This window comes from Alosa pseudoharengus, unplaced genomic scaffold (assembly GCF_046254945.1).
Source record: "Alosa pseudoharengus isolate Yale_2024_CS ecotype anadromous, Long Island Sound unplaced genomic scaffold, YU_APseudo_1.1 YU_APseudo_1.1_scf_3, whole genome shotgun sequence".
Taxonomy (NCBI): Eukaryota; Metazoa; Chordata; class Actinopteri; order Clupeiformes; family Clupeidae; genus Alosa; species Alosa pseudoharengus.
The window spans coordinates 21,586,027-21,602,164 of record NW_027468718.1 but is presented as its reverse complement, the minus strand read 5'-3'; the positions used below and the strand labels follow the sequence as shown (position 1 = coordinate 21,602,164).

Genomic DNA, 16,138 nt, shown 5'->3' with positions numbered 1-16,138 from the left:
TTTTATGCTTCAAGAGCGATGACAGTGGATTTTGTGGTGGTGGTAGTGATGATGATGATGATGATGATGATGAAGACATGAAAAGTGCAATTTGTCCCTCTTGTCACACTCCCGTCATAGCAACTTGTAAATGTGCTCATATTGCCAGGCGGAGTGTTCAGAGTGACACTACGCAGTGCATTATGCCAGGCACGCCGCAACGCTGTCATACATAATTCCATAGCCAGGCTAACAGACAGCTGCGGTCGCCAGTCTGAGGAAAACGTCTGCTGAGCGAGATCAGACCGAATTGGTGTGGAATGGAGGCGCCTTTGGGTGAGAGTAAAAAAAAAACACACTTTTGTGCTAATTTGTGCGGGGAAAGATGCAAGGCAGCAGCTCTGATATTGGCAGCCTCAGACAGTGCTAATATTAGCTTTGCATTGATTGCAATCAGGAACTCTGTGGTGCTGCGTCTTGCCTCAGGTGTCAGAGTAATTGGCATTCCTGTTATGGAGTTTAGCAGTCGGTGGGATCCATAATGGCTGCCATATGGGCTTTTTGACTGACTGTAGCAACGCTCATAATGAATATCGGAATAATGCCAGGCGTGTATTGTGCGGTCAGCACATCGTGATTTTTCTCATTCTTTCCCTCTTGGTCTCGAGAAGAATAGTTTGGGGATTTTCCTCTCTATGAATAATTTATTCTGTTTAAGGAAGTGGGAAGCATAACTCACTTTGCTGGAACACTGAAACTTGTGTGTGAGTCATGATATTGTGCTTTCTCATCGTTTCCCTGTTCTGTTGCTGTTACAGGACGTCTGTGGTGTGTCCCATCATCGACGTCATCAGCGATGAGACGTTCGAGTACATGGCCGGCTCGGACATGACGTACGGCGGCTTCAACTGGAAGCTGAACTTCCGCTGGTACCCTGTACCCCAGAGGGAGATGGACCGGCGCAAGGGGGACCGGACCCTCCCAGTCAGGTACGATTGCCGTTACAGAGCCACATTTCTATCACACTTTCTCACAGAGCAAAGATGGCTGACGCTCCATAGACTTTGTTTGGCTGGAGGGAGATGAGGGCGCGCTTTCCAAACCAATACTAATTCAGTTGGGGAGCTACACCAAAGAGTTCAAGTTCAAGACATACTAGAATGATTAGAATTGGTAATGTCATAGCACTTGACTGTCAATATATTTCTTGGACTCTAGATATCTGAACACAAAGCTGCAGAAAACAGTTTGAGTTACAGCATCCTGTGTTCGTTCTGAATGTGTGCTCCCAACTTGAACTTCTTTCCTTCAGACTTTGTCATTGAGGGGTATACAAGGGGCATGATTCGGGTTTATTCATTCACAAAGAGTGGTTGCATATAGGAGCTCCATAGATTGAGTCATATCCATAGAGGATTCAGCTGGAACGTCAGTGGATCACCTCCTCCTGAACCAGCGAGGTCGTTGAGGGCGGCGAGCACACGAGAGCCTGCTTACTCATCCTGCAGCCCAAAAATAGACTCTCCGCTGGAGGTGGGAAGTTTGATCAAATTTCTCCAGACCGTCTCCCCTCAGGCGGTGCCATGACAACTCAGAATCCCTTTTGAGACGCCAAACGACCCGATCGTGTCATTTTCTGTCCAATAAACTCGGACGTTCCGCCCACCAGAGGGACTGGCGTTTGTTTGCGCAGAGACATTGCACTTGCTTAACAGATGTGTTTGTGATAACGCCGGCACAGCATGTTATAGGGGCGGACGGAAGCATCCAGAAAGGCGATAAGGAAAGGGAGATTAGATTGGAATGATTTACCTACGCCCGTGTGCCCGTGTCTGCGAGCTGCCGTGGAGCGCACACACTCAAGCATGTCTGGACTCATCCAATCCACCTAGATTAATTAAGATTCACTGAACCAAGGGAAAAATCTAATCTTCAGTTCCCTACAAAATGTTCTTTTTTTACTGGCAGCGCAAAAAAAAATGGAGCACAGCGTAGGTGTTAACTTTAGAGGGATATGGCTCCCAAGGCTCACCCCGGTGTGTCTATGAGCCGTCACGTCTAGCAGTCAGTCATGGGGAAAAGACACCAGGGCATAGTACTAATCACTTATTCCAGAATATTCCAGAAGTGTAATCATGAGCCAAGTCGGTGCTTAGGCGGCAGTGAAGATTGCTTGCTCTACCTCCCAGGGATCCTCATTGAGATCGAAAACCCTTTCTTTGTGGTCTTCTATTTGTGTGTGTGTGCGTGCATGTGTGCACGTGTGTGTGTGTGTGTGTGTCTGTGTGTGTGTGTGTGTGTGTGCTTGTGTGCGCGCGCGCGAGAGTGTGTGTGTGTGTGTGTGTGTGTGTGTGTGTGTGTGTGTGTGTGTGTGTGTGTGTGTGTGTGTGTGTGTGTGTGTGTGTGTGTGTGTGTGTGTGTGTGTGTGTGTGTGTGTGTGTGTGTGTGTGTGTTGCACATTTGCGTCCACATGTGTCAGTCCGTAGTGTTAAACACAGCCCATGCTAATTCCTCTTGAAGTGCTGCGGCGGCGCTCTGAACAAAAGAACACGCCGCCATTTGTCTCAACATCATTAATCTCATTCATTGGATGTGGCAACTAGCGGAGAGGCGCGCCGTCGCCCCCTGACAGCCGCGGCCAGCTTCGCCGTAATTGTGCTCAGCACCTGAAGCGGCCAATCGCTCAGCCTCGCACAAATCAGATCTCAATAATAGCCGCAGAGAAAAAGAGAGGGGGAAAAAAAGAGATTTCAGGAAAATCTGCGCTCTTCATGAATCAAATGCCACGAAACAACCGAATAAAAGGGGGGAAAATGGCCTGATGAATGTGAGATGATGGAGGGAATAAAAAATGCCATCATGCCCGGTGGCTTCCTTAGTCCTGCAGCATCAGCAGACATGTCTGTTTTGCCGTGGGACAGCTAGCAAAGACACCGCCTGATTGATCACCTACCCACCCGTAAATTAGCATTAGCTGTCCATCAGAGGAGAGCAGGGTTGGAGATTATAAGTCTATCTTCAGGCCCCAGATAGACTGAGCCCATCTCAAAGGGCTGCTTGTCAGCTCTCGGTGGCTGACAAATATACACAGGATTTAATTACTTTTGAAATCCACGAAAGGCTCAATAGAAGGCCCTGTCACACTTGAAAAGCAACGGCCTGTAATGTGATATGTACAATGTCGCATAATCTTTTTATCGTTTTTTTTCTCCTCTTCTCTCTGTCCATCACCCTTACCCCCCATCTCTCTCTCTCTCTCTCTCTCTCTCTCTCTCTCTCTCTCTCTCTCTCTCTCTCTCTCTCTCTCTCTCTGTCACTCTGTTTTCTCTAACAGAACACCTACGATGGCTGGCGGCCTGTTCTCCATTGACCGCACATATTTTGAAGAAATTGGCACCTATGACCCAGGGATGGACATATGGGGAGGGGAGAACCTGGAGTTGTCTTTCAGGGTAAGTGACCGTACCTGGCCTCCCTCTGAGGATTGAGTCATGTGTAATGAATGCCAAGGTCAGGGTTAGCCCCTCAGATGGCGTCTATGGAGTGGGCAGTGTGTAGCTGACGACAGGGTCAGTGTAAGTTCAGTAGTCTCTCGGCCCCCTGGGGCAGCTGTCACTAGGTGAGGAGGGTCAAACTGTAAAAGAGCTCAGCGTTCACCTGCTGTACCTGATGATATCGTAGAAAACACGCACACACACGCTCCCTGACATGCGTCTCGTGACCTCTGGTTGGTCCCGCTTCCCCATCTCTCCACAGATCTGGCAGTGTGGGGGCTCGCTGGAGATTGTCACCTGCTCCCACGTGGGCCACGTGTTCCGCAAGGCCACCCCCTACACATTTCCCGGGGGCACCGGCCAGGTCATCAACAAGAACAACCGCCGCCTGGCCGAGGTGTGGATGGACGAGTTCAAAGACTTCTTCTACATCATATCACCAGGTACAGTCACTAGTTTCTCTCTCCCTCTCTCTCTCTCTCTCTCTCTTTCTCTCTTTCTCTCTCTCTCTCTCTCTCTCTCTGTGTGTCTGTCACCATGCTTGTGTGACTGATAGTTGACTGATATTTAGCAGCCGCTTTTATCCAAAGAGACACAGATTCTCAGTGGCGGGTCGACTGATGGTCAGTCGGAGGCAGGGATGTAGTGGAGGCTAAGCACAAGTAAATGCAGTTTATCCACCTGAAATTTCAGAAATAGAGTTTATCCATTTCTTATTTGAGTTTATCCACGTCAAAAGAGTTTATTCACCAATTGCAACTATTAACATTCAAAAATGACACTGTATTATCCACATTCACAATTATGTACACTCATCAACACTCTAGGAACCATTTAATACCATTGGTATTTGTTATACATTGTTAACATTCAACAATAACCTCCACCATCATCAACCACGTTCTGAATGCCTTTTTTAAAGGCACACTATGCAGGTTTTTTAGCTTAATATGCAAGTCGCTTTTTTTCTTTTCGCTTAATTTACCTTCATTTAACAGCTTCAGAGTCATTGGAATGGTTATATGACTTTTTTCGGGTTGAATGGTGGCCGTCTCGCTTCCCCCTAGCGCCTGTGAGCGGAAAAACCCCCCTTGCAACTGTGGGCCGGCGGGCCGACGGCCTCAGTGTGAGGAAGTATAACAAGTGTAACAAATTGCTTTACTGCATTCAAATACACATACACGCCAGGCACAGGCTAGAAGAAGGTAGCGATGGAGTTTCTCAGACATTCGTCATGACAGAGCCAGCGAACAAGAAGCAAAAACTGAGAAAACAGTAAGAAATTGCCAATACTGCATAGTTTACCTTTAAATATCCGATACTGCAGTATACCTCACCTTGATCACAGAATTCATAGTTTACCCACCTCTTATTTTACCACTACATCCCTGGTTGGAGACGATACCACTGCTCCACCACGCCCTTGTGTCTTGCGCTTGTGACGTACTTGCTCCTGAGTGCTATGTAATGGCAGGTGACACCACAGTCTGTGCTTTTTAGCTTACGGTTTGACCCCGTCCTCATCATCTCTGTTATCTTAGAAGAGCTAATTGCAACTCATTTGAATAATGGAAAACGTAGACATAGTTCCACCTGTTGCCAAGTTGCCAAGCGCTTCCTTCATGCTGATGTGTATTACACGCTTGTGAAAAAAAATTAGAAGAGAAGCAGTCTAATTAAAACAGAGGACTTGCTTTATTTACTCTTAGCTTGTACTCATTCCAAATTATTTACCTCATTTAATTGGATGTGTCGAGGCTGAATTATGAATACAAATTTCTGTTTTGCTGTTGTGATGTTTGATTGCGTAGACAGAGAAGTTAATGGCCTTTGTGGAGCCCCTTAACATAAATAATCAAACACACACACACACACACACACACACACACACACACATAGATTGGCCTCAGACTGTCAGAGGAGGCTCTCTGTTGCACTGCCAAGAAGTTAAAATTTGTGATGGCAAATTGAGTGTCTGCATATGCCTGTGTGTGCACGTGAGTGTGTGTGTTTCTCTGTGTGTGTGTGTTTCTCTGTGTGTGTGTGTGTGTGTGTGTGTGTGTGTGTGTCTGTCTGCATATGTCTGTGTGTGCATGTGAGTATGTGTGTTTCTCTGTGTGTGTGTGTGTCTTCTAGAGAAATAAAGAGAGAGAGTGAATGAGTGTCAGTCGGCGAGTATGATGCAGCGGCGTTGTTTAAAAATAGATTTTTCAGTTTGGCCATTTCTGTGGAGGTGCAGGCGCCAGAGCCTGTAATTGCGCTCTCTCTCTTTCTCTCTCCCTCTCTCACTCTCTCTGTCGCTCTGTCTCTCTCTCTCTCTCTCTCTCTCTGTCTCTCTCTCTCTCTCCCTCTCTTCCTCTCTCTTTCTCTCTCTCTCTCTCTCTCGTATGCTGTGTATGCGTAGACCTCCGGGCACGTGAACACCGCAGCCTCTACCCAGTCTCACCTCATGTGGCCAAGAACTCTGGGAAACGTTGCACGTTGTTTCATGTTGTTTGTTTTGTATGTTTTGTTTGTTTGTTTTCATTTTTGCTGCAGTTTATCTCCCGAGGCTCCTGTACACAAAAATGAGACTTGCGGGCAGTTCCATTTATTTATTTTTAAATCTCTCTCCTTCTCGTGGAGGTCTGCCTGTGGGTCACTTCTCGCCGCATGACTCAGCTTGACGGATGTGTAATGACCCCCACCACCCCACCCCACCCCCCTCTCTGTCCAGCGCTCATGTGAGCGGACTCCCTGCGGGACGGTTTTCGCCCATGAGAGAGTGTGGGTGCAAGTGAGGCACGTACCGGCCCTACCTCTACCTGGGCAATGCTGTTTGTCATGTTTACACACATAGCGAGCCAGCGAGAGAGCAAGTGAATGAGGCGAGCTTTCTGGAGGGTGAGGTGTGTGTGGTGGTGGTGGGGGGGAGGGGGGGGGGGGGATCACAGGTAATCTTTTATTCATGGCAGGCATTGTACTAAAGTGTCTTTTTGGAGAGAAGGGATGGAGCAGTTGAGAACTGCCGCTCACATATTCATGAAACGCTGCTTTTATGATCCGGTCACGGGCCTCACGGGAGCGCCACACATCAGTCCCTACAGGCCACTCGCCTACAGCTCGCCTTCTCTCTCTGTGTGTGTGTGTGTGTGTGTGTGTGTGTGTGTGTGTGTGTGTGTTGTGTGTGTTGTGTGTGACAGACACAGGCAGACCAACAAAGAATGAGACAGAGACACAGAGTGAAAGAGTGTAGAGACTGTGTGTTTGTGTGTGTGAAATAACAAGAATGCCAGCATCCTATTCCTACAAGCGGGGTAATGTGATTACTCTTTGTGTTACCTCTGCCACATCCAATCAGAGCACATGAGTGTGCGTGTGTGTGTGTGTGAGTCTGTGTGAGTGTGTGTGTGTGTGTGTGTGTTTGTGCGGGCATGCAGGGGCATCCTGTGCCGGCGCCCAGCTCTAATCTGGTCAGGCTGTGGAATTGGAGTGGCCAGAGGGCAGCTCAGGGAGTTCCTATAAGTGCTGCACCACCACCACCACCTCCACCATCACCCCTGCCATCCTCCACAGACCCGTAGCAGCCTGATGGATGAGGGGCCCGGAGGGGAGGGGGAGGGGTCCGGGCGGTGGGGACGGGTGAGGGGTGCGGGCGGTGGGGAGGGAGTGGTCGGGGTGTCTGGAAGTGGAGATGAGGGCGTGCAGGGCAAGGATGGGGTGGAATTGGGGTGGCAGAGGGGCACAGCAACTGAACTCACTGAGCTCATCTTAAAGTTGGGGATCATCAACAGAACAGGGGAGAGACTTCATTTTTCTTCCTAAGCACAAGCACATAGTTAAAGGAATACACACACACACACACAGACACACACACACACACACACACACACACTTGCCCACGCAAGTTCTAGCACACCTAAGAAATAAATGAGGAATTTCAGTCGAGCCAATTAAATTACCTGTCTAATGTGATTATTCCTCCTACAGTCGTCATGCAAATTATCAAATAAAACAACTGCAGGCAAATGGCTTCAGAATAAAGCTGCACTGCTTCTCTGATGTGATGCTAATTTAATAGCATATATACAGTTTACAAAAGGCTTGAGGTGTTTTTAGCGCTAGCTTTTCATGGCTCTCACGTACTGACAAAAACAACAAAAAGCAGCTGTATCTCCATGAAGCTTCTTCAGAAGTTGTTTTTGTCTCACACTGTTGCACAGCAAGATTTGAAACGTGTGTGTGTATGTATGTATGTGTGTGTGTGTGTGTCTGTGTGTATGTGTGTGTGTGGTGTGGACTCCTGCAGATAACCAGGCTTAGATCATGACAGAGCTGGCCGCAGCGTTCTCATCACATGGTTGACTGCAGATCACATAAAAAAAAAAAAAAAAAAAACACTGTTTGATTGCAGCTGGAGATATTGCACCGCAGGGTTGCAGCACCTTGGTCCCTGTAACCTAGAAAACAACACCACCAAACCGCTGCGAGCTTCTGAACGACGTTGGTCACCCCCCCACCCCCCCCTACCCCGATATTCTAGACTTGTGGCTCTGGCCTCGCCCTTAGTGTGCTGTTGGCTCGCAGCTTTTTGAAAGGGGGATCTCTTTCTGTTAATCCATTTGCTCACCTGTCAGTTCTCACAGCATGGCCTGGACAGACGGGAGGGCACTCGAGGGCGACTTGAAAGGAGAGCCAGCTGGGTTTATTTATTTATTTTTTTTACTCGATTTCATCAGAACTTATGCAGGGGGGAAAACAACAAGCCACTGACATGATGTGCAGGTGTTCACAATCCTGAAAAACGGAATAACCATCAGCACACACTGCTAAGAGTTCGCCCACAATAAACATTCCATGGTAAAGAGGGTCCCTCTAGTGTACAGTGTAGGTATTACATCTTTGCAATCTGCCATGCACTTCACATGTATAAAGCCCTTTCCACATCCATTCACTCAATGCATGCTTTCTGTCTTTGCTCACTCACAGAGGGAGTGCTGCGTGTGTGCATTGTGCAGGTGTATTAGGCAGCGTTATCTTGCAGTGCTGGACTGTGGATGATGACTGGCTATCAGATACTGCCAGGCAGCGCATCTCAAGGCTGCTTGGCGAGAGTGATGAAGGAGGAAAAATGGCCGTTTGCAGCGGGAGAGAGAGCTCCTTCCCGTGTCCCGCTGCTGGCCCCAGCGAAAGGCTGTAATAGCTTTCGGCAGGGGAAAGACAGAGCGAGAGAAAGAGGGATAGAGAGAGGGAGAGAGAGAGAGAGAGAGAGAGGGAGGAAAGAAAGAAGAGAGAGCGCTGTGGTGCCCCCAAATGCTGCATTATTCATTTACAGGTGGCACAGTCAAATGTTTTGGAGGCGCCCGAGAGGAAGAGTGGAGGCGCTCCGCAGCCACCTGAGATCTCAGCTGGAGACGAGGCCAAGCCTGCAGCGCCCACTCGTGTGTGTGTGTGTGTGTGTGTGTGTGTGTGTGTGTGTGTGTGTGTGTGTGTGTGTGTGTGTGTGTGTGTGTGTGTGTGTGTGTGTGTGTGTGTGTGTGTGTGTGTGTGTGTGTGTGTGTGTGTGTGTGTGTGTGTGTGTGTGTGTGTGTGTGTGTCAAAGTGACCGGCTGAGGTTTCGTTTTCCGGACATTTTGATAATATGCCGGTCAAATATCCTATTATCCCTTCTTAATTAGTCAAATTGAGGAAAGCTGGAGACAGGCTATGTAGCTTAAAGAATGACATAATCAGGCTGTGTAGAATGCAACATGTTCATTAGCCTGTTAGTTAAGTTAGCCAGTAACTTAAACATGCCTAACAAGATCTAGCCAGTATCTTTTCATGGACAGCAAGAGTCCGCGTCGTTCGTTGTTTTTATCTCCAGTCGTGACTGTTTAACTTACACAGATGCGCACACACAAGAATCATGGGCGGATTATGAACTTTCGGGCCCCTGGGCCCAGATGTATTAAGGGCCCCCCACTTATTGTCGTATATGTGGGAGGGGGGGTTTGGGGGTCCTCCCCCAGAATTTTTTTAATTTGTTTGATGTGATTTCCTGTATTCTGGTGCATTTTGGGGATGGCCAATACTAAATTTAATCAGATTCATAGCCTACATCCTGATTTGTTGATATTGAGGCAATGATTCCATGCAAAGGCTTGGGCTTCAGGGCCCCCTGACCCCTTGGGCCCCTGGGCCTGGGCCCGGTAGGCCCATGCACGAATCCATCCCTGACAAGAATGAGCGCTCACACCACTACCCCCTAATGCTATGCCTCTTTATTTGATAACAATAAATTAAGAAATGTTTCCTATTCTGGGAAATGTTTAGTTTCTTTTTCTTTCGGCTGCGGTTCAATGATACCGTTTAATTGTGCCAGAAATGATCCGCGGACCAGTAATCGCCTCGTCGAGGAGGCCCTAACCCTGCAGATCATAGACAGAGAACGTATAGGCCTACTGTATGCTTTGGGTAAAGAACACTTTGCATGTCCAGTGTACACGGAGAATGACAGTGTCTTGGAGCGGCCGCACCCCCCGCAACTTCACTTCCAATGTCACTGATTCCGACAGATACGCCCGACACTTCTGCTTTTTATCTGGTGGTGGTGGAGTTGACCGGACATCTGAGGCTTCAGACGTTACCAATTTATCATCATCCATCGCGTCTGGCCTCTGAAAAAACTTTTAAGGCTAGTCTGCCTGGGCCTGGCCATGCTTGAACCGCCTCACTCATTTGTTAGTTGTTTAACATGGACGTTTTAAGCGTGCGCTTCCTATTTGAAATGCAGCAGGCGTGTTGTTTAGCTTACTTTTCAAACGGTAGAGCCTGTTCATTTAAAAACATAGCCAGAGGACGTATAATATAGGCTTACATATTAAGGCTTATTCTCAAATTCAGATTGTGTTAGGGGACAGGATTATTAGCCAATTTCAATCGGACAATTTGACCGGAGAGATTTAATTTTGTCGGACATTTCATTTTTTTTCCGGCCAATGTCCGGTAATTACCGGACAACGGAAACCCTGGTGTGTGTGTGTGTGCGTGTGTTTATGTGTGTGTGGGTGTGTGTGTGCGTGTGTTTATGTGGGTGTGGGTGTGTGTGTGTGTTTGGCTAATCAGTCTGTGTGTTGGGGAGGCCCTTCAGCTGACAGTTCTCTCTTAGGATCGGTACATAAGTAAACATTCAAGTCACGTAGTGCACCCTGGCAGTGGAGAATCATAAATAGTCTGCGTTGTGCAGAATCACAGAGTTCAGCTCTGTTTAGGCGGTGAGTATGAATGCATTCTCACAGTTCCGTTCGATTAAGGCCGTGGAATGCTTCATGCTAACAAATGCTCTTTAAAGTGAAAAAGTGTTTATAGGTCTGATGTAAATGCAGCTGAAGATCAAGGTTTTTTGTATGTCATACAAAAATCACAGATTACTGCTCAGTGAAGGCCCTGCTCAGTTTGTTTGTTTGTTTGTGTGTGTATGTCTGTATGTGTGTGTGCATGTGTGTATGCGCGTGTGTGTGTGCGTGTGAGTGTGTAAGCCATGCTGAGGCCCTGAGCGTAAGTGAACCTTCACGAATGTTGTGCTGTGTTGTGTGTTTGCCCTGAAGGTGTGGTGCGGGTGGACTACGGAGACGTGTCGGCCCGCAAGGCCTTGAGGGACACCCTGCAGTGCAAGCCTTTCTCCTGGTACCTGGAGAACGTCTACCCCGACTCCCAGATCCCCCGGAGATACTACTCACTCGGAGAGGTACGTCGGCACCACCGCCTTCCCACAACCCACCACACCCCAACACACACACACACACACACACACACACATACACACACACACACACACACACACACACACATATGGCCCCAACGTAGGACGTTGGACACATAACTGTCAGCCACACCAGACACAATTCATCAGGATCAAAGTGTAGCGACCGCGCACGCACAGGGCTTCAGTGGAGCAGTAGGTGTTCAGCCGCGGACTCGGAGCCAAGGTCAGTGCTCGGCCGAGCGAATAATCTTCTGTGAGCAGACGCAGAGGCACGCAGCTCAAGAGGTAATAGACTTACGAGTGACAACGGGAATGAGAAACTTGAGTGATGTTGAAAGACTCAGTGAGAAGAGGGAGACCGTGGATGTGTGAGAGAGAGAGAGAGAGGACAAGGAGAGATAGAGGGAGAGAGAGAAAGAGTCTATGGGAGAGAGAGAGGACAAGGAGAGATAGAGGGAGAGAGAGAAAGAGTCTGGGAGAGAGAGAGGGGGAGTGGTAAAGAGAGTCTGGGAGAGGGAGGGATGAGAGAGTGAGATAGAAAGAGATTGTGCGTGTGTGAGAGATGAGAGAGCGAGAGACCATGATTAATGGTGGACAGCAGAGGGCTGGTGAGTGGCGCTGGGCAGTGAGCGTTGACAAATGAGCCTGTAATCCCCTCCAAGTTCAATTCTGCTGAAACGCTGCGATTTTACAGCCTGCAACGTGCCGCAGTAAAACCTGCTCATTGCACTGCAAGCCACCGCAGTCTCTCCTCTCCTCCTTCTTCTCATCTCTCCCTCCCTCCCTCCTCCTCCCTCTCTCTCTCTTTCTCTCTCTCATTCTCTCTATGTCTGGCCATGATTCACTCCTCACCTCACACACACAGCTCATCCTGGATTCCCTCTCAAACACAGAAGCCATTACACTGTTATATTATTCAATTTTAGATGCTGCTGATGCAAGATAATAACTGAAGCATAAAGCACAGGGCATGCCCGGCATTTAGGCATATATTAGCTTGATATTAAACGGCCCATTGGAGGGGGAATTCATTAAGTAACAGACCTGTTGGAGTTGTTCGCCGTGTTTCGGCTCCATGGCATGACTATGTTCAGTCATTTGTAGATCCAAAACAATGGCTCTCCCAATTATAGGTGCTGTCGTTCTGTCTCGGTTGTGAAACACTCTTAATAGCGCAGAATGGTCTGTTCCATTGAGCAGGGAATGTTCAATTATGTATTACATATCTGTTCATCTGAAAAGAATTATTAGATTTGAATGTGAGGCACAGGTGCCGTCTCCTCATTCATTTGTCAAGGAGACCTTCTACACAGGAGAAGACCAATGGGTTGTATGTCTTATAGCTGCTTCAGACTAATGTAGTGGTCAGATGCTGCTTGCCTTACTATTCCAGTTTGGAGTAGGATTCCCACCTCGCAATCGAGCTGTTCCTCTTTCTGCTCCCAGATCAGAAACGTGGAGACCAACCAGTGCGTGGATAACATGGGCCGCAAGGAGAACGAGAAAGTGGGCTTCTTCAACTGCCACGGCATGGGGGGAAACCAGGTGAGCAGAGCAGAGCAGAGCAGACCCTCTGTCCCAGTCACAACACAGAGCTTGGGCAGCAAATGTGTCGCCGATGAACTTGACACCCAATGCTCTTCTGCTTGTGCGCCTTTACAGGTGTTTTCTTACACGGCCGATAAGGAGATCAGGACCGACGACTTGTGTCTGGATGTCTCACGCCTCAACGGTCCAGTGGTCATGCTCAAGTGTCACCACATGAAGGGAAACCAGATGTTTGATTATGATGCAGAGGTATGACTTCCTATATTACATACGCTGTATATTATTACAGCAATACGGCTACAATATGAAGATGGCCTACTATACTTCAGTATGACACCCTGAAGGATTGTCTGTAACGAATGAGAATAGTAGTAGTTGTTAATTTTGCAGACTAGTGTCTGTACTGGGATATCATGTCGTTGCATCACTCGTGGAGGTGCAGGGCTATTTGAAGCCACCAGGTGGTGCTAGGTGCCTGTGGCTCATCCTCAGGCAGACTCGAGTCTTTGTTGTTGGGGTGCAGAATGAACCTTGAGACCCCCTCCAACTTACCAGCGTCTGATTGTCTCTCTTGTCTTTGCCTCAGTATGTGGGCAAGTGGGAGTATGATTTTAAGGTAAGTTGTGCTCTGTGAGTGTCAGTGCAACCCCTGTGTGACATTATGTGGTCAGTTTTAGTAGGCGTTCTAGTTTGACCGGTGATGGTGTGTATGGTGTTTGGTATAATGAGCAGCCCCATGTGTCCCCGTGGTTGTATAACCTTACATCCCTTAGCAAGGTTGTTACATGAACCTATAGATCCCACAGCCGAATCGTTAACAGACCATGCTGGTAAGCCTGAATGGAGTGTAGACTGAAAGCCTGTTTGTGCATCTCTATCTTGACATATATTCTCTATGGAGCCAGTGGCAGATTCTTGGAAATCCGACATTGAGAGAAATGAGAGCTGGCTGTGGGGCAAAGGGAGATGCATGAAAGTAGCATCAGAAGTCCAGAAATAGCTGTTGATTTTAATAATGGATTATTTATTACAAGGACTGGGGAGGGACTGCACTATTGGGACATGATTTTTAATGTCAAAAATGCAATGTCTCCTTCCAGAGATTCTCTTATCTTTGTCTCAGGGGCACTGAACCTGCCCCCCCCCCCCTTCTCTCTCCTCCATCTAATGCAGTATGGTCTATTCATAGGCCAGAGAGAGGGAACACAGTAGAGAGAGAGAGAAAGGAGAGGGGGGGGTGCTGTGAGATGGGAGACAGAGAGAAAGAGAGAGAAAGAAAGAGAGAGGGGGGTTACAGTGTGTTTGTGTGTGTGTGTGTGTGTGTGTGAGAGAGAGAGAGTGAGAGACAGAAGAGAGAGAAAGGAGAGGGGGGGGGGTGCTGTGAGATGGGAGACAGAGAGAGAAAGAGAGAGAGAGAAAGAAAGAGAGAGGGGGGTTACAGTGTGTTTGTGTGTGTGTGTGTGTGTGTGTGTGTGTGAGAGAGAGAGAGAGAGGTTGAGAGAGAGTGAGAGAGACAGAAGAGAGAGAGAAGACAGGGATGACAGTGAGAGAGAGAGGGAGAGAGAGAGGGAGAGAGAGAGGGAGGGAGAGAGATGCTGCTGCAGCGTTGGGCTCTGTGCTCCGTGAAACATGAGACATTAAATTATTTGTGGATGAAGAAAAATGTCTGCCTCTCATTTGTGCTGGGCCCTCGTGCTGTCAGGCACTATTTTGAGCCGGCGGTGACTGTGGCGGCAGCAGCGTCGGGAGCGGCACCAGACGGCAGCCGTGGCGACAAAGAGCCTCCCTCTCCGTCCAGACCCATGCCGCTCCGGCCACTTTTATCCCATTTACGCCTCGTTTGTCTGGGGCCGCTCCCTGCCTCGCCCCTCAGGTTCCCGTCAACCACATCCATTACCTGTCAGTCATGTGTGCCGCCCTTTGTCCCCCAGCCATTACCCATTCTCCAGCTGCCCAGTCAGGCAGCTCCAAGAGCCACAGGTGCTGTTTGTGTCTGGACACGCAGTCAGACTGTTTTGGGCTTGTCTGGTCCACCCATTACCACCACCAGATGACCACCACTACTATTATCTGGACATTGTCCCTCACTGCCATTTGGTGCAAGTTCTGAGTAGTTAGTCTGACACTTTTGTTTGGTTGTCTCATCTCATTTAACCATCAACATGTTCCATCTGACTCCTCCCCTCCCTTCTTCATCCACTCCACCTGCATGTGGCGCCTGCTGGTGTCGTTCCCTACTTCACCCCCCACCTCACCTCCCGGATGCAGAAGCACACTTTCCTGCACATCATCACACAGTCGTGTCTGACCATCAGTCGCTTGGAGGACGGCACCTGGGGCCCCACGGTGGAGTACTGCGACGACAGCCCACTGCAGACCTGGATCCTGCGCAACTTCAGCCGGATCGAGGTCTTCAGGAAGCTCTATTACAGCCCCACCGACTACTTCCTGTAGCCGCTGCCTGTGTCAGAGAGTGGCAGGTACAGTGGGAGCCTAGCCGTAGGGGAGTAGCTACACTGTAAAAAATTACTTGTTATTTTAACTTGGAAAAAGTGAGTAACCTGGTTGCCTTGAAATTGTACGTTGATTGAAAATCATATAAAAAGTTATCATAATGAGGCAATGAAGTTGCATCAAATAAAGATAGCATGTTGATCTGACTAATATTCTAAATCAGACAAGTTCAATCAACTAAGGCTTCTTTGTCAACACAACATAATTTTTGATGAATGTGACTTAACATTAATTTAACTTGAGCAGAGGTTTGTTCCCAGAATGCTACAGCCCCAGTCAACACATTCTTAAAAAGATCACATATCAATCCTTACTGAAATTTAATCTTAAAGTAAAATACATAACTAAGTGACAGTGAAACTAAAGGCTATGTTGTCGTCATGTTGTTGTGTAATTATTCGTTGGTGCCACAAACCATCAAAGTAGATGACCATCCAAAACACACTAATCCTGTGCATAGGGCTTAAAGTATTGATTGTGCTGGAGGCAGGAACATATGTACACAAACTTAGTTGTGCATTGTTGGCATTGTGAATATAGACTCCCATTTTACCATTATTAGTCCAGTTGCTACACCTTTTATATCCATTCATAGTAAATGGATACGGCCTAAGAGCCTAATTGAGAAAGTAGTCTATTTCGCATTGAATCCAGAGAAGAAGTATGTCTACTCTCTAAAATGTCCTATATTTCAGTAATGGTCTTCTCCTTAATGGTAATCCTGACAATGAAAATCTCTTACACAGTAATTTTACTCATCAGTCATACACATCCCAAAAAGTCACAATAAACAGTAATGAGAAAACAATAAACATTAAAGAAAATAGTTTACCCATAATCCCTAACTGCTGTAGTTAGGAACATAACTTACCATGTT

The 16,138-nt window shown here is 47.8% G+C and overlaps 1 protein-coding gene across 2 annotated transcripts in view; it reads left to right on the top strand.

Annotated features, from left to right (window-relative positions):
* The window catches only part of galnt13 (polypeptide N-acetylgalactosaminyltransferase 13), a 36,219-nt gene that overhangs the window by 13,198 nt on the left and 6,883 nt on the right, over window positions 1-16,138 (top strand). Inside the window, exons 6-12 of one of the 2 annotated variants that reach the window (XM_076263563.1) lie at window positions 798-968; window positions 3,314-3,431; window positions 3,736-3,916; window positions 11,042-11,181; window positions 12,646-12,744; window positions 12,862-12,996; window positions 15,016-15,227. In XM_076263563.1, coding sequence (XP_076119678.1) covers window positions 798-968; window positions 3,314-3,431; window positions 3,736-3,916; window positions 11,042-11,181; window positions 12,646-12,744; window positions 12,862-12,996; window positions 15,016-15,201 — 1,030 coding nt within the window. In that variant the 3' untranslated portion in view covers window positions 15,202-15,227. The remainder of the gene's footprint in view (window positions 1-797; window positions 969-3,313; window positions 3,432-3,735; window positions 3,917-11,041; window positions 11,182-12,645; window positions 12,745-12,861; window positions 12,997-15,015; window positions 15,228-16,138) is intronic. The other variant, XM_076263564.1, reaches the window with a different exon arrangement.